Source organism: Rhea pennata, chromosome 1 (assembly GCF_028389875.1).
Source record: "Rhea pennata isolate bPtePen1 chromosome 1, bPtePen1.pri, whole genome shotgun sequence".
Taxonomy (NCBI): Eukaryota; Metazoa; Chordata; class Aves; order Rheiformes; family Rheidae; genus Rhea; species Rhea pennata.
The window spans coordinates 95713018-95737001 of record NC_084663.1 but is presented as its reverse complement, the minus strand read 5'-3'; the positions used below and the strand labels follow the sequence as shown (position 1 = coordinate 95737001).

Sequence of the window (23984 nt, the reverse complement as noted above, 5' to 3'; positions counted from 1 at the left end):
AAGATGCAACTCCTGTGTCAGTAGGTAACAAAACCATTGATTGTTGGAAGCCTTCATCAGGAAGAGGATAACTATAAAGGTCCTGTCTTGCACTCTTTCCCTAGGCATTTATTAAGCTAAGTGAGATGTTCAGCTCAGAAGGGCCATTTTTTTTTCTGGAAGTATGGTCTAATTAGCACCACTCAATACAACACTGATACTAGCCTCCATGTGGAGCTGACAGCAGGCATTTACTTCAAACCTGTTAAGGTTTGTATTTAACTTCTAGTATGCAAACACGGGTTCTTTTAGTAGCCTGCCTGATCTGGTAGGAAACTGCAATTTGTTAAATTCCTATGTAAAGTGCATCTCTTCCTAATATAGTTTTACTATGTAAGCAGTGTGCCAAATCATCTTTCAATTAGTTTTGATAGGCAGTAATAGTCTTGGCAAAGCAATGACTTTGACTTGCTGGCAGAATAGGAGGAAATCACCTCTATTTTCTGGATCAAGTTCTTCACAATTTATTGATGTCACCTTTTCATCTCACAATTGAAAATAGTATTTCAGATGGCAAATACCCCCTTCAGGGCTTTCACTACACTGAATTCAGCTGTTGCAGTTTTTGAAAAGTAAAATGGCTTACTGATTTGGCTTTTAATGCATCTGCCATCCTAGAACTGCTTTGAATGTTATCTTCGCTGTCAAAGGGCAGGAGGGAGGAAAGTCCTTTTTTGAATAGGGAGGGGAATGATTTAAAATGATGAAGGCTAAATACCCTGATGGAAGTCATCTATGCTGGTAAAACAACTAATCTCAAAGGAAAGCGTAAATACTCATTGTTTCGGTCTTTATTGGCATTGAGCAGCTGGTACACTGCATGTATGTTTGTGTGCTTTTCATTTTAATTGTTCCATATGAGTGTCCTCAGCTAAAAAGCGAGAACATTGTAAAATGTTTGAAAATCCACTAGCATTGTATTTAGCAACTGATTGTCAAATATGAGCAATTAGTAAGTCCATGTGCTTTTAAGTGTGCAGGCTTGGCTGCCTGGTTTTACTGCAGATGCAGAATGCTCTAAGGTATTCCCTGGTGTTTATTGATGAGTTCTGACTTAGGTAGTGAGACTGACTGAAAATCTAACAGCCTTTCAGAGAACAGCGCAGCCTGTAAAACAAGTGGAGTGATGCAGGGTGTTAACTTCACTGCATAGAACTCACTGTTACTCAGCTTGAACAGATTTACCCTAATGCAATGAAATTTAACAAATTCATAAATTAAAGATCAGGTGGCTGCCCAATGCAATTTAACTGATTCCCTATTAAATGTTTATCATTAAAAATGGAATAATCTTTCATAATCACAGAATAAGTCAAGGTGAAAAGGACTTCCAGAGGTCATCTAGTCTAGCCTCCAGCTCCAAGCAGCTCTAACTAGATGACATTGCTCATGCCTGTGTCCAGTCAAGTCTTGAACACAGAGATTTCACTGCCTCCAGTATTTAACCACCATCATGGCTTTTTTTAAAAACAGTAAAGCTGACTGGAATTTCCTGTTCCAACTTGTCTCTGTTGCCTCTCAATCTATCACTGTGCTTCTCTGTGAAGAATCTTTTTCTGTTTTCTTTACCCTCCAATGAGATAGCTGCAGACAGCAACAAGATCCACATAAAGCCTTCTGTTTTTAAAGCTGAACAAACCCTTGATGTGCTCATGACCCTTGATAATATGCACCCTCTCTTGACCATCTTCATGGCACTCTGCTGGGCTTGCTCCATCCAGGATGTCAATATCCTTCTTGGTTTTGGGGAGGAAGGGGCAAACTGGACAAAGTAGTTCAGTTACAGTCTTCCAAGTGCTAAATAGAGGGGAAGGATCACCGTTGTCTACCTCAAACCAATCCTGTAGCTCACAATGCAGCTGGTCTTCTGTTGTTCCATTGTACAGCTTTGTACAGCTGTGGGATTTGCATTTGTATTAAATGCGTAAAATTTAATCAAGTCAGAAGACAGATAAGAGAGAAACAGAAATCATTATTCAAACAGCTCCCCTTCCTTTACAAAAAAAAAAAAAAAAAAAAAAAAAAACACCTTGGAGTCTTTAGTCCCTCTTGAGCTCAAGATGCAACCTTGTGCCACCATCCCTGGATCATGCTGGTACAAACGCATCACCGATTTTGCTTCTCCTGACATGTACATTGGTATTAAAACATGAAATTCTACTTCAAATTTTCTCTTCGTTCTTACCTCCACCATTACATCTCCTGAGCCTGTTTCGAAAGGGAGGACGCTCGTTTTAGAGTGACTTACAGACCTATGTATTCAGAAGCGTCCCTCACGCTTTGCCAGGCTCTAAGATGGCCGCCGCACGGCCTTTCCTTTGCCCAGTTCCAAGATGGCCTACAGCACTCCCCCGCGCACACGCGGCTCGCGCTGCTCACGCCCTTCCCCGCCCCTCCCCTGCGCGCGGGCTTCTGACCTCACTTCCTCTTGTGCAGCAGCCATTTTGTCTTTCCGTTGCTGCTGCTGCCCGAGCTTCTTCCTCCCTCCCGCCGCCGCTGGCCGCGAAACTCCAGTTCCCCCCCGGGCCTGGCTCCTGCCGGACCCACCGCCTGCGGGCCGCGGTCTCCGCGATCCCCGCACCGGGGCGAGGGCCTGGCGGGGACTCGGGAGGCCGAGATCCGCCTGCTCTTGGCAGCGCATGCTCTTCCCGCTCCCTGCCCCGGCAGGCACCTCCGCAGCCCCGTGGACCCCGCGCTCCGGCAAGCGCCGGGGCGCCTCTCCCCCGGGCGCGCCGCATGTGACCGGCCCCGGCGGGCCCCGTCGCTCGTGGAGACGCTCCCCGGCGGCGTCCGCACCCACCTCCGCTCTGGGGGCGAGGGCTGATCCTCCTCCCCGCCGCCTGGCCTGAGAGAGCAGCGCGCGCAGCACCTTCCCCTTGCCCGGCGCGGGGAGAGCCCGGCTTGACCCGAAGGCGCGGGGAGGGGGGCGCGGCGGAGGCAGCCCCTTCCCCAGCGCGCCCGCGACCTCCCCCGCCGCCGGGGCCGGCTCCCCTACTCCCCCTTCTCCTCCTCCCGCCTGCCTGCCCATCGTCCCGCCATGTCCAGCGAGGAGAGCTACCTGGCCATCCTGCGCTACCTGACCAACGAGCGGGAGCCCTACGCGCCGGGCACGGAGGGCAACGCCAAGCGGAAGATCCGCAAGGCGGCCGCCTGCTACGTGGTGCGCGGCGGCACCCTCTACTACCAGCGGCGGCAGCGGGACCAGCAGCGCTTCGCCGAGCTCGAGGTGGTGCTGCAGGCCGAGCGCCGCGCCCGCCTCATCCGCGCCGCCCACCTGGCGCCCGACGGCGCCCACCGCACCCGCCTGCAGACCTGGCAGGGGCTCTCGCAGAAGTACTGGTGGCGAGGTGAGGGGCGCGCCGCCGTTACGGCCGTTACGGCCGTTGGGAGCCGCGTGCGCGCGCGCGCGTGCCGGAGGGGAGGGGGAAGAGGGAGGGGAGGGGGGGCGGCGGCGCGCGGGGGAGCCGCCCCGAGGGGGGCCGCTGCTTGCCGAGGGAAGGGGAGGGGAGGCCTTACGCCCTGCACCCCGAAACTGGCGGGCTGCGTACTGCCTGCCTCCGCGGGTCCCTTCTCCGGGCGTAAGGTCCGGCCGTGCTATTTGTCGGCAGCTTTTCTAGCGGCTTCTTAAACCTTCAGCGGCGTTTGCACGGCGCACAGGCTGAGGGTCCCAGGCCACTGCAGGCCGCTTAAGGCAGAGGTTTCTCCACTTTTAGGTTTCTGTGGAGCAGTAATCCATTCCACGTGCAACCTTCAACCTGGTAATGCCTTTTTTTTTTTTTTTTTCCTCTCCAGCTAACTTGCAGATTTTACTCCCCTTATAAGTAGCAGATCTGTCACTAATTGCTCACGTCCTTTGCCCTCACCCTTACGTTTTTCCCTTTACTCCAGTAAGAAGCCAAAAACACAGAACTAATCTTCTGTTGGAGCCTGGGTGATGTTGCAGCAGTTAGAAACAGGAGTGAATTAAGCATCAATGCTCCCCAGTCACAGCCCTCCTTAAGTTGAGCCAATAACTTGAAACCTGTCTCCCCTTTGGATCTGATGCTCTACTTACAGTATTATGTATCCATTAAACAAATTTGTGGCTTTTCAGGTGCCTGAGGACCAGTTTCTGTTGATACTGCTTGTCTTGTTCTTTTTTCTTTTTGGCTACCAGTCATCAAAATTGTCATTTCAGCTTTAGTTTTCCCTATCTTAGTGGTTTTGCTTTAGCTGCAGCCTATTTTTGCAGGCCAGATCTCATTGTTTTGAAGAGCTTTGGTGTGGAAAAGGGTTTGGTTGCTCAAAGTTGGTATATGTATTTTGGATTATGTTCTCCTTGCCTCCACCTGGGCTCTCATGATCTGCTCAATGTTAGGCTGCGCTAGCCTAACTGACATCCTTTGCTTCAAACTTCCTTAGCCAGTAGAGGACTTCAGTTTGCCTTCTCTTTGTCAGAATAAGACATTCTCTATTCTGTATTTTTTTTTAGCTATTAGTTCTCCTTATTTGCGTGACCTGTCTTCTCTTCTGCTTATGTCTCGTTTTTCCCTTATATTTCTACAGCACTGAGAATAATAGAATTTATTCTCTGCTTTAGATTCAAGTGTTTCATTTCTTTGCTACATGTCCTTGAGAACTCTGGTTTCCCCTACCATGACAGTCCCGTTCTGCTGCTAGTGGACAACAGCTTTGGCCTGGTCACTCTCCCTGCATGTTGTATCTGGCTACTCTGTAACTGGACTGCACTGTAGCCCAGTGGTCAAGAAGGGTATTGGATCGGTAGACGGGAGGCCATACAATATGGCCTCAGAACTACTCCTGGTTGTGGTTGGAATCAAGGAAATGTAAAAATGCTTCAAAGGGGCATGAGTGTTTCGGGTTGAAGTCTGCGATTTCTTGATCGTTATGGAGGTGTGTATAAAGTGATAGAGCATGTCATGTACTGGAAAGGTGCAAGCAGTGCAACCCTAACTCCATGTCAACTGAGTTCTTGAGCTGTGGTAGGTTTTTGAACTATCAAGGCAAAGCTGTCAGCATGTATACTTTCATGGTGTCCTAGTGAAATGAGTGAATTTGAGTCATACACTGAAAATGCTTTGGTGTCAAGAGACACCTAGGAGACCCTAGATTTAGGAACTGTTGAGTGCCTGAAATTATTTAGGTACACCTGTTAAAGTACTGTGGGAAAAGGAAGGGTTTTAATTTTCTAAATCAAAAGCAATTGACTTAAATCAATGTTAGTAATAGATACGAGTGTCACTGCATGTAACACAGTCACAATTTTGCAGCTGCCTTTATGTGAGCCTCCCAACTCCATCTTCAGTGAGGATGAGCTCTGAGCTCCACTTCCATGGAGCTAAATGCAAGATCAGTGTTACAGTTTGTGATATATTGGGATTCTTAAGACAAATGTGTAAATACGAATATATATTTTTAATATCCTTAAAATCTTTGCTTGATCTAATAATCTTAAATGTTTATATCTTGAATTAACTGTGGATTACAGTAAAAGTATTTGTGCACAATAGAATGACAGAGAGGCAGGATTAATAAAAAGATGTTAGAGAATGAAAATTGATAAAAGATGAATGACTTCATTTTTCTTAATAAGTTTATAATATGTTTTTGCAAGTCAATTACACATCTAGTTACATTTTTAAAGTAAATTGGATGAAAATTAGAAGCTTAATCAAGCTCTATTCATTTTTTTTCTTAGGTATTCTTAAGCAAGTTAAAGACTACATTAAAGAATGCAGTAAGTGCCAGGAAAAGCTAGATCGCTCTAGATCTTTGTCAGATCCCTCTGAAATGCTAGAGGAATTAGGATTGGATGCAAAGTCTCATGAAGACAGTAATGAAACAGATGAGGAATTGAGTAATACAGCATCAGTTCCAGCTGCATTCCCAAAGTCTGTGAAGAAGAAGCCAATAGCGAAGCATGAGCTTGTATTTGTAAGTAACATTGTTTATATCTGAATGTATTTGTTTGAGACACTTGTTAACACAGTCTTAGCAACATACTTGTACATTCTTACGATAATCTTGCAATAAGAAGATGGCATAAATTTTGGCAAATATAGGGTATGTAGAAACAGGTGATTGATATATATGACATGAAATTAATTATAGCATGTCAAAAATCACACCTCTATTTATGCATATAGTAGCCAAGGGAAAGTGAATTTCCAAAATGCTTGTAGCAATACATCACATACAAGATTCTCATGGAATTGGTATCTGACATTTAGTAAATAATGCCTATATTTGTCTAATCAATTCTTGATGATAGTAATAAGGAATCCATATGCATAAATACACTTCTCAATCTAGAAATTTTTTCAGTCTGAGGCACTGAAAAATACAATCAGAGAATTGTTTGAATATCTGTATCTTCCATTTTTTCCAGTTCTCTGCTTTAACTGTGTGTTAGAAGGGTGGAGGAGACTTAAAACATCTAAAGAAAGAACAATAGTAAAATTAACCATTTTATTAAGTTGACTTGAACTGATTTTATGATTGCAGAAAATAAACCTTTTCTATGTTTCAGTGTAAATGCCTTAAAAAGGCACTGTCTAAATGTAATGATGTTTTCACAATGTTGTTTACGACAGGTTGACAGTAAGGGCCTTGTGAAGCAGTCGTCTTCCAAACATTGTCTGTCAGTCTTAAACCAACTGAATCAGCAGAGGCTTTCCAATCAGTTCTGTGATGTGACCCTGCTGATTGAAGGAGAGGAGTACAAAGCTCACAAATCTGTCTTGGCAGCCAACAGCGAGTACTTCCGAGAGCTCTTCATTGAAAAAGGAGCTGTCTCTAGTCATGAAGCTGTAGTGGATCTGTCAGGTGAATTGTTGGGGTTCCAAAAATAGAAATTGTAATAGCCTGAGTAAGATTTACAGCATTTGATGCAGTTTCTTTTGAATGTTCAAGCAGATCAAACACTTTTATCTTGCTTTATTTTTTTTTCTTTTAATCTAGAAGAATTTATGTTGATTTTAATGTCAAAATGATCACTCTGGTTTTGTTCAATCTAATCTCCCGTATTGAACAGACTATGGGATTTTATCTCATAATTCCTGGGAAGATTTGGATTGATTTTTTTTTAGCTTGTTTAGGCTAAAAAATTTTATTTTTTCTTGTGTTAGTCACAGACATCAAAAAACAGGGAACATAATCAAATGCTTAAATAGATCAAGAAGCAATATTCACTAGCTTCTCTAAGAGCTGTTTTGCTAAGCAAATACCTAATTGTCTCTTATGTCTATAAAGCATTACTATAGATATTTCTGCTTTTTTTCCAACCCCTCTGGTATCTTAATGATAGGAAACACTCTTAAAATAAATGTTCCAAAAATAGGTTGTTAGTGATGGAGAGTCTTTTTCTTTGCTTCCTTACTAGTTGCCTACCTGTATCTGCCCTTGCTTGAACAACAGACATTCATGAACAATAGAATTCTGGCATGATACTCCAGAAGATCCCCAGAATTAAATATTAATGATCGGTGGACTCCTGGAAAATTATACCATGTGTTTATTTTTAAGCATTTGTATCTATATGTCTTTTTTCATTAACGAGTTTGTCTTATTTTTCTGCCACATCAGTTATTATTTAGGTCTTTACTACTTTTTGCAATGTAGCAAATCCAAAAAGACATTGGTTAAATTAGGGTTAACCTTCAAGACTATTGTGGCCCTCCTAGCATCTTGCAACAATCTTCCAGAGAATTCTAATGTGAAAATACCTCATTTGTACTTACTGAAAAAGTTGTCAGAGTTGGACTCAAAGTAGAAAATACAGCAGGAGGGTGCTTTTGCATAAATGATAATCGAGATCCAGTGCAGGGGCTTCAGTGATATTTGTAAGTGTGTTTCACTCTAATTTTCAGACTTAACTGTATCGAAGATGAACTGTTGTACCCAGCATGGAATATTTTGGTATCATTTGGGGTCATCTGTCCTTGTTCTAATATCTTGTTTTATTCCTGGCAGGATTTTGCAAGTCAAGTTTTCTCCCTCTATTGGAATTTGCTTATACATCAGAATTAACTTTTGATTTTTGTAGTATGGCAGAAGTGGCCATGCTTGCCCGACATCTCTTCATGTCAGAGGTCCTAGAAATCTGTGAAAATGTGCACAAACAGATGGAAGAGAAACAAATTACAGTGTACCAAAAGGGAGATATTCAAACAGTGGAGTCAACACAAAATTTAGCAGAGCAGACTGAAGTTGAGATGCAGCCTGTGGATGGTGCTGAGCAGCAGCCTGTGCCAGAAGAGCTGTCAGCCAGTGAAGTGGCAGCAGCTGTGAATGGTGCTCCTTCTGCTGAGCCAGAGGAGAAGGCAGCAGCACTCCAGGCTGACCTCCTGCCTCCAGAGCCTGCAGAAGCCACCACTGATGATCTTTTAAAGCCTGTGGAACAGTGTGATGCAACTGGAAATCATGTCAAAATGCAGCTGGTGGAGTGTGTGTCAAATAGCACGGTGTCTGTTATACAGGCTGAGCTGTCAGTTGTGGAAGCCATGGACACACCAAGTCAGGCAAAAACTGAGATGGATCAGAATGAAAGCAATACAGCAAATGCAGAGACTGCTTCTGAAGACTCCTCAGAAATACTTAAGCAAAATCATGGCAGGCAAAGCAAAGAACAGAACATTTCTGTTTTGCAGCTGGAAAATGTAGCTTCGAGCCAGGATGATACTTACAAAAGCAAGCTTCGCCAGCGTTCTGTTAGTGAAGGTGGATATATCAGATTGCATAAAGGAATTGAAAAAAAACTGCAAAATAGAAAGACGAATCCTAAATCTGCAATACAGCAGGTATCCTGTCTCTTTTTAGGCCTGTTGTGAATTAAATTGTCGCATATTCTGAGACCAATCTGAAAAGTCTGTTTTCTGTTTCCATACGAAATCTGGCATTTTTTTTTCTTTTATGAGAAATTAGGACTACTGAAAACCGAAATAAATCCTAAGATACGACAACTGCGTAAAATAAATTGATAACAGAATTCCTTCCAGCTTGGAGATCTTCAGAATGCTCAGTATTGTTAGTGTAGTTTGCATATCTTGGTAGCTTTATATGGTAGGACAGAAGGTGTATCTACTGCCTAAAATTCTTATGATTAGAGATTTTAATTCTTAGCTAATATGTAACCGTATCGCTAATAGGCAAATATATATTTGTCCATTACAGAAATGAGGCCCTACATTTGTTGAGACTGTTTCTCTGCTGAGATGTAGTCATAAACCACAATAATCCAGTCCTGCTGCACCCAGGTTGGGGTCAGTTTATTAAAAAAAAAAAAAAAAAAAAGTTCAAAGAGTGCTGATACTCAGAAGTCAAGCACTCAGAAATGGCAATAACTGAACAAGGTTTAATACATGCATTATGAAGCTGGCATCTTGCTCTTTCGCCTTCAAGAGTCCTGCCTCTATTATTGCTTAGGGATAGGTGGTATTCACTACATTTGAGCAGCAGTTCATTCATTCTTGTCACTTGGCACACTTTGCCTTATTCATTCCACATCCTCTAAATCATATGAAGAACTGTTAAGTTCTAGAGGTGTTCTGTGAAATGTTTCCATGCTAGAATGACCAGTTTCACACTCAATGCTTGATTTGTTATCTTTATAACACCCTTGTAAATCAAAGTTCTAGCATTAATCTCCTTACACAGATGGACAACTGAAGCCCAGACATTCACACAATCAAAATATCTGAGCACCCTGTTTATAATGATTGGAGAATGACAGGCTTTTGTTCTGTTTTGGGAGCAAGGGGATATCTTACCTTCAGGAACAACTCCTGTTAACTTATTTTGCATTTTGTAAATCCAAACCCTTGATAAGGGAGGAATACAGACAGTGGCTGCTCATGTAAAAAAAAATAGGCTAGATAATTGCTCAAAACTGAAATAAGGGATAGGTTTCTGCTTCCCTCAGCTTGTCTTCACTCGCTTCATAGCTTTTTGCATTTTTGCCTCATGTTTCTCTCCACCCTTCCGTGACACTGGATGTAATATAAGCATTGGGAGCAGGGAGATGCTTCTCCCTGGGTTCGCAGTTTTGATACTGCAAGAATAATGAGAAGGAAAAACAACATTAAAATATTTTGCTGACTTTTGAACTACAGTAATTGCAGTTGACATACAGACGTAGGGGGATGGAGCATGCTTTGTATGAATAGAATATTTTCTAAGCTTGTATTTATCATCTGCTGAGCAAAATGATTTTTGTGGCTTTACAATTTGGCCAAGTTTGTGTGAACACTCAGAGCAACAGCAAAGTTAAAAAAAAAAAAAAAAAAAAAAGAGAGAGAGAGAGAGAGAAAGAGAACTTGAAAATGTCAGCCCTGTGTCAAATTTCAGTTTGGTTGTATGAGATGTGGAAGGGCTAGCATGTTTTTGAAAGCTGTTAAATGCTTTTTGTGAGAGTGGGGAGGAGAAATGGGTGCAATGTACTTTTTCCCTTGGCTTATTCTCGGAAACATACAGGAAAAACACCTGATACAGGAAATTTCAGCATAATCACTTAAAATTTGGCCTTTAAAGAACTTGATGGCAAATTTCTACATAAGAAAATGGGGATTACCAGCTGCAGGTATCACTACCAATATTGCCTAACAAAAGGCATTAGTAAAACTGGAATGATCTTAACTGAGAACAACTTTGTTTAAATATTGTGGGTTTTTTAACATATTGTTAATATCTGAGTTTGTCCTTGCTGACTGCTAAGAGTGAATTAGGCTACTTGTTTTATCTATGACTTTTGAAGTGAAGCAAATACCAATCCTGAAAAGGGAAGTTGGAATGAAGGAAATGGTTGGAAGCATTTGATAGAAATTATGATTGGAAGAATGTGGGTTTTCTCTGTAACTATCCCTTAGCTCTCACTTAACCCGTTATTTGGGGCTGAAGAGTTAGCTGTCTCTGAACTGATGCATTGTTGTCTCTTATAATTGTATCCAGTTTATGGTTTTAAAACAGAACCATTTTTTTGCTGCTCTGAGATCTGCAGTTTGGCAATGAACTGAAGGGGCATAACTCTCTATCAATTGAGTAAACTGAACAAAATTAGGTAGTATGATAGTTACTCAAAACCATTAACCTTCAGTACTAATTTTCATAAAATGTATGAAATAGAGTGTAATAAAGTTCATTATAAAATTTATTCAAGTGTTACTTTTTCCAATTTAGGTTGCCATGAAACTGGTACAAAGAGGGAAAAAAATGAAACAGCCCAAAAGAGAGACGACAGAAAGTAATGAAGCAGAAGCTCAGCACAAATGCTCTGAGTGTGGAATGGTTTTCCAGCGGCGCTATGCACTTATAATGCACACATTGAAACATGAAAGAACTAAAGATTATAAATGCCCAGTAAGTTTTTGTCTGTCAGCCTCTCTCTTTCTGAAAATTCATTTATTAATTGCATCAGTAATTATTTTATTGCTTCTGTTAGTATATGCATTTATTTTTCTTACAGATTTCAGAGATGGATGTATAGCTGATCTGAATGGGGTGGGGGTAAAGGCGGTGTGGCCATGTGGCCTGACAGCCTCATGTGACATGGGAGCGCACATGCCGCTTAAGACAATGCTAGTGGTGGGCTTTGCTCTTAACCTCACGGGTAAATTTGCAACTGTATTTAGATTAGTCTGGAAGTTAGCCTTATTGGGAACTGATCAGTGGTTCTGTCAGTAGCTGTAAAGTTCAACACTTAATTATTAACCTGAGATATAATGCCTATTGGAGTCAGATTATAGACTTAGCAAATTATATTACGATACTAAAACCTTTGATTGCCTTTTTTGAAATAATTTTAAAGCATTAAATACTAAGTAAAGTTCTATATTTTCTTTCCTAGTTGTGTAAAAAAGAATTCCAGTATGGGGCCTCTCTACGAGCCCACCTTGTCCGACATACACGAAAGACTGAGGTGAATGCTACAGCTGCTAGCGTAGAAGAGACCGGCGTATCTTCAGTGAAAGGGAGAATTAAACGGGAATTTATATGTGATATATGTGGGAGAACGCTTCCTAAGCTCTATTCCCTCAGAATACATATGCTAAAACACACAGGAGTAAAACCACATGCATGCAAGGTAATGAGAAAAAGTCCTTTTACTCTGTATTCAAAAATATCAATGTTTTCCTGATATTCTGATAGTCTAGTAGTTACTCTATCTGAAACTTTAGGTTAGTGTAGGTCACTTCAGAGTGGGGAAAATTACTGTGGTATTTCTGATCAAAATTCTTGTAGATCAAGACTGAGAAAGAACTAGAGTAAAGGTGGATTATTAAGTTAATATTCCTACATCCACAAAATGTCTTGCCTTTTGTTACTTTTTTAAAAAAAAACAGTTTCACGACGAGTGAGAAATCACAGGCTTGATCATCCAGGTTCCCAGGAAATACAGGGGATTTTGTTGTGTTTAAAATTAAGCTAACATTTTTGCTTTGAAAACCTATTACATATTGGATTTTGTTTGTCTTATTCCACTGGATTTGGAATTTTTAGGTTTGTGGAAAGACTTTTACTTATAAGCATGGATTAAAAATGCACTTAGCTCTCCATGAAGTACAGAAACAATTCAAGTGTGACTTGTGTGAAAAGTCCTTTGTCACAAAAAGAAGTCTTCAGGAACATATGAGCATTCATACAGGTATGTGATGAGAAAGAAGAACCTTTTACCTTGGACTGTTTTTGTATGCTAGTGATCTTCAGCATTGTTTTTAGTTTCAAAGAAGCTGAAAAGTAATTTCTTCTTTCTCTCTTCTTGGCCAAACATTTGAGATAGGTGTAAATAGTCATTTTACCTTCCTTTTTGGTCTTGTTTTATCATAGCTTAAATATTTAAATATTCTGTGCAAGAACAGGGAGGAAACATGATTAATCTGTTCCTGTGTTTTTATTTACTTATTTATGCCTGTGTCAACCAAACAAGATAGAAAACAAGTTGGAATTGTCTGGAGCACTTAGAGCTTATCCTTTCAGAGGAAAATTTGCTAGGTTAAATCTCTTTAAGAATCTCATGTTGTTTTATTCTTGCTGTATTAATAAAGCTTTTGTAAAACAGAAAAACTAGTGTATAACTATATAGTTGTTCTAAATTACTTGAATAAAAGTTTTGGTTTTTGTTTTTAAACAAGAGATATACTTTATTTTTTATTCCTATTTCTAAATATCATCATGAGATATCCTGTGAAAGCTCTGAGTGTGTTCCATTCTCAGTGGACTCTGTATGATCTGGAAACTGTAAGAGTTTTCGATGACAGCTTTCTTCATTTCAAAGGAGTAGCATATCTTTTTCTTTCTTTGAAACTCTCATGGTAAGATGGCACTTTGAAAGCTATCCTTTTAAATGAGGAATACAGGTCTTGTATAAAACGTGTTTTATGAAAATAGAATATTGAAATTTTAGAAAAGTTGATATCTAGAAGCATCTTAGAATGTGAAAGATGACAATATAGTAATTTAATATGTACATAAACAACTTCTGCATATTACAGTATATTTTAATGTTTCTTGTTTCCTGAGTTGGCAGAATCAAAAATAAGAGTCGCTTTTTCTTGACACATTTGTTCCAGAAATAGAGGAATTTTTATTAATATTCATCACTCCTAAATCAATGGTTTGGAACTGAAAGTTTTTCTTCTAACATGCTGTTCCATGGATTGAAGGCCTAAATCATCCACAAATAATGCTGCATTGCTGGAGGAGCTCCATATTATATGAATATATATGAATGCAGGCAATCTTTTTCTTTTTTTTTTAATGCAAGAAGGCAGTTTTTTAGCCTATTGATTTTTTTCATGACTAATTTGTAGTTATGATGGTGTGCCCTGTGTTTGGAAACATTCAGTAAAGTCATTTACTCTCCCTCTGTGTTTTATTACATTGGTATATGTAAAATTATATATAAAACTATGTATGTTTCTTTATAGATAAACACTTCAAAATTCCATCTGTGTGTAGTTAAACCTACTTTTATTTGTAGCACTGCTCTGACAGCACTGCTCTTTGGATAACTTACGTGAGAGAAAAATACTCTTACAAAGCATTCCCAAGAGATGAAGGCCTGGCTTTGTGATACATTTTGTTTTGTTTTGCCAGGAGAATCCAAGTATCTCTGCTCCATCTGTGGAAAATCTTTCCATAGGGCATCAGGACTCAGTAAACACATAAAGAAACATCAGCCAAAGCCTGAAGTTCGTGGATATCAATGTACTCAGTAAGTTGTTTGTTGGTGTTTTGCTTTCATTTTTTGTCATTAATGAACTTCTAAAAATAGCTTGTTGCTGTAGCACAAGACTGTCCACTTGTCCAGAATAAAACTTTAAAAGCATTGAAGTCTAAAATGTGCTCTTTTAATTCATGCATTACAGCAGAAAAGCTTAATTTTTGATTGTCATCTAGTTCTGATTTTCATATAGTTTTCTAATGAGTGTGTTTGCACTTGTAGCTGTAATCAATAGCTACGTATGGCTTTAAACCTCCCTTGTAGGACAGGCAGAGAGTGTTAAGCTTGTCAGAGGAGAAGGGCTTTCAGCCTGTTCTTGTGCTCATTTACTGTGATGGTTAATTTCGGTTGCATGTGAAAACTTCCTATACAATCTACAATGTAATGTACTTGCATGTGCTGCAGTATACACTGTATTTAGCAAACAGCTCTGCAGGAACATCATAAATTAAGACTTGCTGACTATTGTAGTTACTAGATTATAGAAATTACAATCACATAAATATCTTTGCATTACTGAATGTAGTTTAACAGAAACTCTAATTGGAAAAGTGCATCTTTTAAGGTGTTAGCAAATCATTGATAATTTGCCCATGACCAAGCAGATTATAAGGAGAATCTTTCAATTAACTTGCAAAAGCAAAAATTCCCAAACAGCCAATGATGTCTCTGAAAAACTCTTTCTGGTATTAAATGGGGTTGTACGATTTATATGATGACCTGTATACAGCTTATGGTATTAATAAAAAACTACATCAGAAATACTTTTTAAAGCATCTGTAGTAGTGCTAATGTGTGTTGGTATAAGCAGTATTTTCTAACTGTAGAAAGCTCACTTCAGTTTTATCTGCAGTGTTTTAATTTAGTGTAAATGATAAAAATACAGCTCTCAAATACAAAAATGGAGCCAATAAAGTCTGATAGGGCCAGAATTGGTTAATGAACATTAGGAAAAGCAATTTTGGTTTTGAAGGAGGAATATATATATAAAAATGATTTTTATTCAAGGCAGTACAGTCATGGAGGCAACAGATCACCTTGACTGAGAAGATATTTTGATTCCCCAACTCCTTCAGAACAGACACAATGCTTATTTCTTCTACAGTGAAGATGTCTACTAAGAATATAATTCATGTTGTCACAAATGGTTTAGAAAGCTTCACTAAGGTATCAGCAGACTTCAGTTTTCTAGTTCATTGGCTTGGTTTGTAAAGCTCCCAGGCAGACTTGATTTTGAGGTTCTGACTCAGTTAAGCAAGGCTTAACATGAGTTCTTTTTCTAAAATGTAATTGGAAAATTTTCCAGGGAAGTAGATATTAGATTAAATTGCAGTAGCACATAAGAATGTCAGAAGATGATTTAAAAAAAAAAAAAAAAAAAAAAAAAAAAAAAACTTCAGAAATAGATACTTCTTTAGTGGTTTCCAAATATACAGTCCTTGAGAGCACCAATGCCAACTCTATTCAAGGCCCTTGAGGGTCTTTGTGATGCTTTTTAATGTGGGTCTGGAGACCTGGGACACTTGAGAACCCCATGTGAGCTGGAGCTGTCAGTTTTTTCTATACTAAAGGAAAAAGGTTGAGTGTTTGGTGGCTCAGGGACCATCACCTGTTTTCTTTTGTAGAAGTAAAGATGCTTTTTTTTTTTCCCTGCCTTTCCAGAATCCCCATTTATTGGGAAATGTAATCTTAAAGATTTGTTCTAGTATGGAAGCTTTTTTTTTTCTTTTCAGATTTCACTGTGGATTAGGAATTCTGATGTTGTCCAATTCTGAGATGTTGGTCAGCTGGAGAAGGTGACCCATCCACAGTGGTATATAGTGTTACATGAGGAAGAGAAGCAGATAATCAGGCAAAGCTGTCTCAAAAGCGGAATGTCTTGCTCTCAAAGAGAGAAAGCACTTGAGCAGAGTGGCCTCTGTAGTTTTCATATGAAGAGGAGTTAGTGATTTGTTAGTTAGTTAGTTTTATATAATCATACTATGGCAAGGTAAAGAAGACCTCTCAGGAATTTGCTAAGCCAAAGAATGAGCATTACCTTACTTTCAAGTGCTTTCTTTTAGGATCCTGATTTTGTTTCTTAATTTCTAGAAAACACACTTAAGCGTAACAAACTACAAATCACTGTTATCTTTGTGTTAGTATTTACCCCTCTATTGTTATGGGGGAAAAAAAGCCAGCTGTTAGTGCCTTTGTAAGTTCATGTAAGTTATACAGAAGACAAAACAAAAAATGTTTGGAGGTCTCGAAGTTATACTCCAGACCTTCAGATAAGCTGCTGTTTCAGAGAGGATTTGTGCTTTGTATTAGTGTTGATGACACTGTAGCTCTTACCTTCTTGAGGTCTTCTAGTTACTAATAAGAAAGAGGGTTTCTGTGCCTTTGAAATCAGGGCCATAAAGATCAATGCTTTTCTTATGTGGGATGCTGCAACCTTTACTCTTATAGGTGTGAAAAGAGTTTCTATGAAGCTCGAGATCTTCGGCAGCATATGAATAAACATTTAGGTGTGAAGCCATTTCAGTGCCAGTTCTGTGGGAAATGTTACAGTTGGAAGAAAGACTGGTATTCTCATGTAAAGTCTCATTCTGTCACGGACCCTTACAGGTAAGAGGAAATTCACTTAGCAGCTGAAAAGATACTGTATAGTGATACAGATTCTCAGCCCTAAACTAGCCAACAGGTAACTGCCTAGAAGAATCTATGATTAAAGTAGCAATTGTCTGACGTTGGCTGAGGTCTTGACTGCTTGATGGTGGATGGATGACTTCAAATAGTGTGGTCAAACTGGTAGCCTGCTGGCACATTTCTGGCAGTAATGCATATGAAGATGTTAAGAGGATAAATAGTCAAGTGAGAAATGCATTGTGAGCTCACTTCTCTAGAATGGTAAGTGGAAGCTTTGTAGATGTGAATAAGAGCAAACATGGCTTTTACAGCCCAACAATATTATTTCTAATTATGGAGCTACTTGCCACATGAGTCAGTACTGAACGGCTTTACTTAAAGAAACAGCATTCTCATTAAACTTTACCTCCTTTACTTAAAATGTATTTTAGTTTGAAAAGGGCTAAGTAAGCATATCATACTGGTTTCAAATAGGTTTCTTATTTAACACGTTCTAGGTGTAATATATGTGGCAAAGAATTTTATGAGAAAGCTTTGTACAGAAGACACGTAAAGAAAGCCACACATGGTAAAAAAGGAAGAGCAAAGCAGAATCTGGAACGAGTTTGTGAGCATTGTGGAAGAAAATTCACGCAGCTCCGGGAATACAGGAGACACATGAACAATCATGAAGGTATGTAGAAAGCAAGCAGTCACGACATCCCTGTAACCCCTTAAAAGCACTAGGGAGAGAAGGGGATTTGTGGCTTTTTTTGAGTCTATGTAGATCCTGTCATGCAAGCCACAGGGAGGGTCTTGTAGATTCTCCAGTTACAGTTTTATACGGTCCTGATGTGTTAATATGCTTCCAGTGATTTCCAGAAATGGCTGCTGGGATCTTTCTAAAACTGCAGGCATCCACAAGGATAGTGACAATCTGTCCTTTCCGGTACTTTAGTGGAAGAATCACTTTCTTAAGAAACTTCTATAAAAGTGATAAAAAGATACATATCTAGCAAAGCATTGTGTGTGGTAAAATGTTCACTGGGTTAGAAGACTAACAAAATAGTCTTCAAACAAAAGAATCATCTCAAACTCAGAAAAAGGATTGCTGGCTGGAAATACGGCTGCTTTTTGCTGTATAACAAGCAGTGAACTATATGATGTTTGGGGAAGATATGAAAACGTTTTAGAATAGAAAACTGATCAAGTATGTGCTTTTCTACAAGTATGATACTGATTTTGAGTATTTGATGGTTACAGCTCTGTTGGAAGGATGTATGAACTTTTATCTTGCAGCAAAAAACACTTTTCCCCAGCATGTCTCATTTTAAAGAGCTGTCAGGAGTAAACTTAATCGCTTTCTAATTACTGAAAGAGAGATTTTGTGTTTGTTTTCTTGAATAGAAAGTTCCTCTAATGGGTCCCTAGCCTACATCTATAACAACTGTTACAGAGCAAAAGCCAGTATTGCGATAGTGCTTGTTGCCACTGACATATCCCATTAAATATTAGAAACCACAGAACTCCTCAAAAGTTATAAGGGCGAGTAAGATTATACAAAGATATAATATTTAAGCATATGTGGTATGGAAGAGGAAGGAAAAAAAGCTGTGGATGGCATTGTAAGCTGTAAGAATAGAATAAGTTGATTTGGATGGGAGGTGAATACGAAGATTTACAGAAACAAAGTGTGACTAGGAAGGTAAGACAAATACTGTTAAGCAAAACATGGTTTCAGAAAGGCATAACAAGGAAAAAGTCATGAATTTTGTTAACTTGTAAGTACTTAAAATAGGCGAGAGACTGCATGAAATGAGATTTACAAGGAAAAATCTGTGGAAGGAAACAAGTTAGACCGGGCAGAGCACTTGTGGAAAGTCTTCCCATTTAATGTATTGCACTTGCATTATACGTAGCACAAAAAATGGTAAACAGGATCTTTCTGTTATATGGAAAAAGCTGTAATATTTCTTTTGTTCTTTTATACTGTTGTCTTTCCTGACATTTTGCATCATTGTTCATGCAGATCTAGAAATGCTGATGGTTGTCTTTTGCTTATTTTCCCTTTGGAAAACAGGTGTGAAGCCGTTTGAATGTCTAACTTGTGGGGTAGCCTGGGCCGACGCACGTTCACTGAAGCGTCACGTGAGGACACATACTGGAGAACGGCCGTATGTCTGTCCAGTGTGCAACGAAGCTTACATAGATGCCCGGACACTACGGAAGCATATGACCAAGTTTCATAGGGACTATGTACCTTGCAAAATTATGCTGGAAAAGGACACTCTTCAGTTTCATAACCAAGGGACACAGGTGGAGCATGCCATTAGTATTTTAACAGCAGACGTGCAGGAACAAGAAACTGAGATTAGCGTTGGTGGTGAGGAGATTGAGACTGTGGTAGTGACAGGGGAGACGCTTGAGGCAATCGAAGCAGTTGCAGCTACTGAGGAATGTACATCAGTGTCCACTCTTTCTGACCAAAGCATCATGCAGGTGGTGAATTATGTACTGGCACAACAGCAAGGACAGAAAATGGCTGAAGTTACACAAGCCATTGAAACTGTAGAAGTAGAAGTGGCCCATGTTACAGAGACAGAGTGAATATGGTGTAGGAGAGAGCAAGATGAGTGAGGTCTTAGAGCTAAGTATTAACTGGATATCTGAGGCTTACAGTGATACCAATTTTCAAACAGTTCATCATCTGTGCTGAATTTCTTGGTTACAAAATATTGCATCATGAATTACAGGGAAAAAATTAAGATGCTTCAGGTGGACCAAGGCTTTGAAGACTAGGATTTCTGCACTGGCTGTAACTGACTAGTTAAAAAAAAAAAAAAAAAAAAAAAAAGTCTGAAAAATAGTTTCCTGTGTCATGGAGTATCATGCTGTAAATTAAAAAAAAAAATGTATAAAGAGGCTGCACTAAAAATTAGAAATACACAGCTACTGGTAGCGAGTTTTTGTTTTTTGTGTGCATTTCATCATTTGTGAGCAAATTATGTGTTGGATTCTATCCTTCTACTCCCCAAGTCAACATAATGGCAGAATGCTTCATGCAGTGTGGACTTAATGTGATATACAGAAAATCTGAGGCTTTTGTCTTTGGGTAGATGCACCACACACAGTCAGTAAATCCTAGTTTTGCAGAACTCATTTAAATTCCAGGTCAGTAGGTGGCAGGTTCAGCAAAACCCTGTAGAATGTAATGGGCGAGGGTCCATGGAAGTCTGAGGAAGTGGTACTCTGAGCCAGACCGTGAATTTCAGTTTACTGAGGGACAGCCCACAGGGCTTATGTAAGTAAACTACTCATTAGTTGTAAGGAGCTTATACTTCATCCTTTGTGCACAACTACATTTAGTTCAGTGATGTTCAGTTGATGAAGCTATAGCCTGCTTTGTTGTACAGATCCAAAACAGGCACCATAATGATGGATGTAGAGTCCATCTAGTTTTGCATTAAATTTAATGTAGAAGCTTTCAAATTAAAAATGTAATTGTGCATTTATATATATATATTTCAATATAAATATATTGAAGACATCCAACTAGTTTTGATCAGATCCTAACTTATTATATTGTATCTTGTTGAAAGGGAACAGAGGAGCTCTAGTAAATCCCAAGTAGAACAGGCATCAGGATTGAGAACTAGAAAATCTTGGTATCAGGTAAGAATTAGATTTGTCTCAAAATCAGTAAAATCTGCAGAAGACCTTGTTACTGCAGCTGTATCAATACTTTCAAGGTAAGGTAGTTACCTGGCACATCATGCCACACTCAGTGATGGAAAAACTCTTACAGATTTTTCCGCCTAGTCCGTGTCAGTTAATACTTTGTTTGGGCCAAATTTAAACGCCTACGCTTTAGTACCACAAAAAGTGCACACTTCAGTCTGCAAGAGGTGTGGGGGTTTGCTTGTTTAAACAAGAAACATACATGCCAGGAGAATAATTTAATGCACTAACCACAGGAACAATCCTAAGTGTGTTCTGTAAGTTATTCTTAGTCTCTATAGTGTTATCATCAGATGCTTTCCAACTTTGACTGCAGCAGGATAGCCAGGGAGCCACAGGCCTGTAATCTTCAGGGTAAACTTTGTAAATAAAGTTACATGCATACAGCTGTGCAGTACTAGTGAAACAAATCCATCCAACAAAATGTTAAACAAAATCCATGACAAAGTAACTAGCTCATTTGAATTAGTATTTCTACCTTTCATCTTATTTAACTTTTGATTATCTGCCTACTAAGCTACTGAATGGACAGTTCTCTTTATATTTTGTAAGTATGTAGATAAGCCTTTTTTTTTTTTTTTTTTTTTTTTTTTTTTTTTTTTTTTTTTTTTTTTTTTTTTTTTTTTTTTTTTTTAAGCAATAGGTAGTTTGAGTTCCTGCCTTTGAATTAATGTGCGGACAACTGTTTCAAAGGTCATAGTCTTTTAACAAAGAAGTAGTGTCATTTATACATTCTGTAGCTCTTTCTTTACAATTGTATTCTTTTCTAACTATCAAACAGCAAAAATAAAATGAATACTTGAAAAAGAGAAATACTGCTAGCTGTAATTCTTGAGAGTTTTTTTTTACACAAGTATCTGGAGATAGCCATCCTGCTTAAGATTAAAAACCACAGGTAAATTAACAGTTGTTACTGCCATTATGATGGAAAAACATTTAATAGACTGCTAGGTAAACCTTAAATTTTACTCCAATGTTTGTATCTTAATAATAATTGTGCATTACTAAAATGAGGAAATGTTTAATAAAAATAGCTGTAAATAGTGTTAGAACATTATTTGTATATTTAATGTGTTACCTTGCAAAACAATATTCTCAGCACCTTAATTTAACCTTTGGTGCATTTATTTATTTGCCCAACATATGGAAGAAAAAGGAGAGAATCTGAATTTGAGAGCCTTGTTACCTGCTGTAAAAATGCTGTACCTGACCTTACAGCCTGGCACTCAAAAAACCCCTGCAAAAGATGATTTCATGAACAAAACTGGCAGGAATATCAAAGCTGAAGGCTTTGACGCTCCTTTTCTAACATACTGTGCCTTACTCTTACAGAATGGCATGAGGTAAGGGGGGGAGTGTCATTCTTAGTTTTGCTGTTCCTGTATTTGTGAAGTTGCCTTAAGGTTGTCTTTGTTTCTTAAACTATTAATTTAAGATGCTTGCTACCCTTCTGCAATCTGTTTGAAGTCAGACTGCAAATACGCAGCTGATATTATTTAATTAGATTTTTTTTTAATAAAGCTCATGGAAAGTGTCCATTTATAAAGTGAATTCCTGTACATAATAAATTTGATCTGTACATTCTGCTGTTTTTATTTAGTGTTAGTTGTATAAAGTTACAGACATTTCTGTCACTAAATAAACTGAGCTTTGCCATGAATTACTCTTGAGCAACTTTTTCTTTTTTTCAGGAAAAAGAAGTGTTACAGAACTACTTATTTCTTCTCAGCTTGCTGACATTCTACCTTTTATATGTAGGGGTGTGTGTGTGTGTGTGTGTGTGTGTATGTATATGGGGGAGAGAGATGGTTGGTCTGAATAGTACTAAGAACACATTTCTTACAATGTTTTGCTCAAGTTCCAAGGAACTAACTTGTGTGAGGAAATGGAAAACCACCATGGTCTTAATTTGTCAGAATACTGATACACTAGAGCGCACTTAACAAAATACTTGCATACAGCTATACTGAAACTCCTTTGGCTGCAAGACCAAGGTGTAGAGGAGCTTCTCATTATCCACTCGGAAGCTCCTGCCACCCAGCTGTAACCGTTTTAGCTGGCTTTGGATTGTGTGTGCCAAGACTTAAGGTTTCTTGCCCCTCTACGGCAAGTGCAGTCTGCACACACCACCAGGGCCCAGGAGCAAGTAGCGTACAGCACTTCGGCCTTGGCCTCTGCTCCGGGACAAATGTTTGAGCAGAGGTTGCTGCTTGGAAGTTGTCCTCCAACACGATTCCTGCTTAAGAAGGGGCTGCCTCCCGCCCTGGGAACTCCCTCCTGCACCTTTCCCTTAGGTGTCCGAGCAAACTTCAAGGCAAACCAACATTGCAGAAAGGCCAATTACATTACGCAGTTCATCTCAACTGCTAGGGGATTGCTTATGAGCATTTTAGCATATTAACTCTTCTGTGAACCCATGTAAGTAACTAAGCTAACTGCTAAGTGGAAGACACACAAAAACACAGTGGTTTGGAAAGGCTGTGTCCTGCAGGGCCACCATGGCCTACCACTGAGCAAATGCAACTACAGATGAAAAAAAAATGGCACAGAGTGATGGGTGGGTAACTGTCCACCCTCTGTTCTCACTTGAGCTAGTACCATGTTCTTCCTGGCTGTTAAATGAAGAATCACAAATACCTAAAGCATTCAAAATGTGTACATTTAATATGATGATACCCATTAGGGAGCCAGTTTTACAGCTGCTAGATACAATGCTGTGAGACCTAGCACCTATTAAGCAATTCCTTACTGAGACTTGTCCACATCAAAATTTACAGCTACTTTCTGCTACCTTTCTTACTACACAAGAAGGTCAGAGGCTCCAGGTCGTTTTCTTGCCATCCTCAGGCCCCAGGCAGTTGTGCAATATGTTTACAGGTCTAGTTTGATTTTCTTCAGCTAAGAGACTTTTCAGAAACTTCAGTAACATGTTAATCTGCCAGTATCAAAGTTGGTTTGTGCTGAGGTTAATATTCTTTTTGCCTGGCTTAGCTGACGTGCCCCTGCCTTGCAGATGGTAACATCAGTATTACCTTACTCAGTGCTATTAGATGTGCAGTAGCCCAAGCTTACGTCATCACAGACTTAAACTTTACATGTTAACAAGACTGTCTTAAACAAGCATCTGAGTAATAACAACAAAAGAAACATCTTAAGCTACATGCTAGTTCCACAATTATTCTTAACACTGCAGACTGATGTAGTCTGCTGCAATTGGTCTGCAATTCTATATAACAGGTTTGGGGGTCGTATGGATAGAGACCGTTACCACAGTTGCACTTCTTTCACAAACCAAGGGCAGAATTACCATTTTATGACAACCTACTGAGCATCAACTGACACTTCAAATGCAACTACTATGTTTACAGAGTATGGAAAGCTAGGG

The 23984-nt window shown here is 39.4% G+C and overlaps 1 protein-coding gene and 1 long non-coding RNA gene across 3 annotated transcripts; one reads left to right on the top strand and one right to left on the bottom strand.

Moving 5' to 3' along the window:
* Nucleotides 1-496: 496 nt before the first annotated feature.
* LOC134151728 (uncharacterized) lies at nucleotides 497-3335 on the bottom strand. Its single transcript, XR_009960898.1, has 3 exons — nucleotides 3098-3335; nucleotides 2069-2247; nucleotides 497-1935 (listed from the first exon to the last, which is right to left on the bottom strand). It is a non-coding gene; the product is annotated as an uncharacterized LOC134151728 (long non-coding RNA).
* On the top strand, nucleotides 2465-21212 carry ZBTB11 (zinc finger and BTB domain containing 11). 2 transcript variants are annotated; one of them, XM_062596437.1, is made up of 11 exons: nucleotides 2465-3386; nucleotides 5738-5973; nucleotides 6633-6864; nucleotides 8011-8837; nucleotides 11212-11391; nucleotides 11879-12115; nucleotides 12532-12676; nucleotides 14128-14245; nucleotides 16703-16861; nucleotides 17380-17555; nucleotides 18942-21212. In XM_062596437.1, the coding sequence occupies exons 1-11, from the start codon at nucleotides 3077-3079 to the stop codon at nucleotides 19466-19468; spliced, it is 3147 nt and encodes a 1048-aa protein (XP_062452421.1). In that variant the 5' UTR covers nucleotides 2465-3076; the 3' UTR covers nucleotides 19469-21212. The 2 variants fall into 2 exon arrangements, with proteins under 2 accessions (XP_062452421.1, XP_062452432.1); XM_062596448.1 differs by lacking the exon at nucleotides 2465-3386 and adding an exon at nucleotides 4831-4932 and having other exon boundaries at nucleotides 18942-21210.
* The last annotated feature ends 2772 nt before the right edge of the window (nucleotides 21213-23984 follow it).

What these genes read in the sequence shown, in the direction of transcription:
- ZBTB11 (XM_062596437.1), top strand. Translation starts at nt 3,077, where the DNA reads ATGTCCAGCGAGGAGAGCTACCTGGCCATCCTGCGCTACCTGACCAAC. An exon ending in CGAAGCATGAGCTTGTATTT is followed by an intron (nt 5,974 to 6,632) that starts GTAAGTAACATT and finishes TGTTTACGACAG; the next exon opens with GTTGACAGTAAGGGCCTTGT. An exon ending in TCTGTCACGGACCCTTACAG is followed by an intron (nt 16,862 to 17,379) that starts GTAAGAGGAAAT and finishes AACACGTTCTAG; the next exon opens with GTGTAATATATGTGGCAAAG.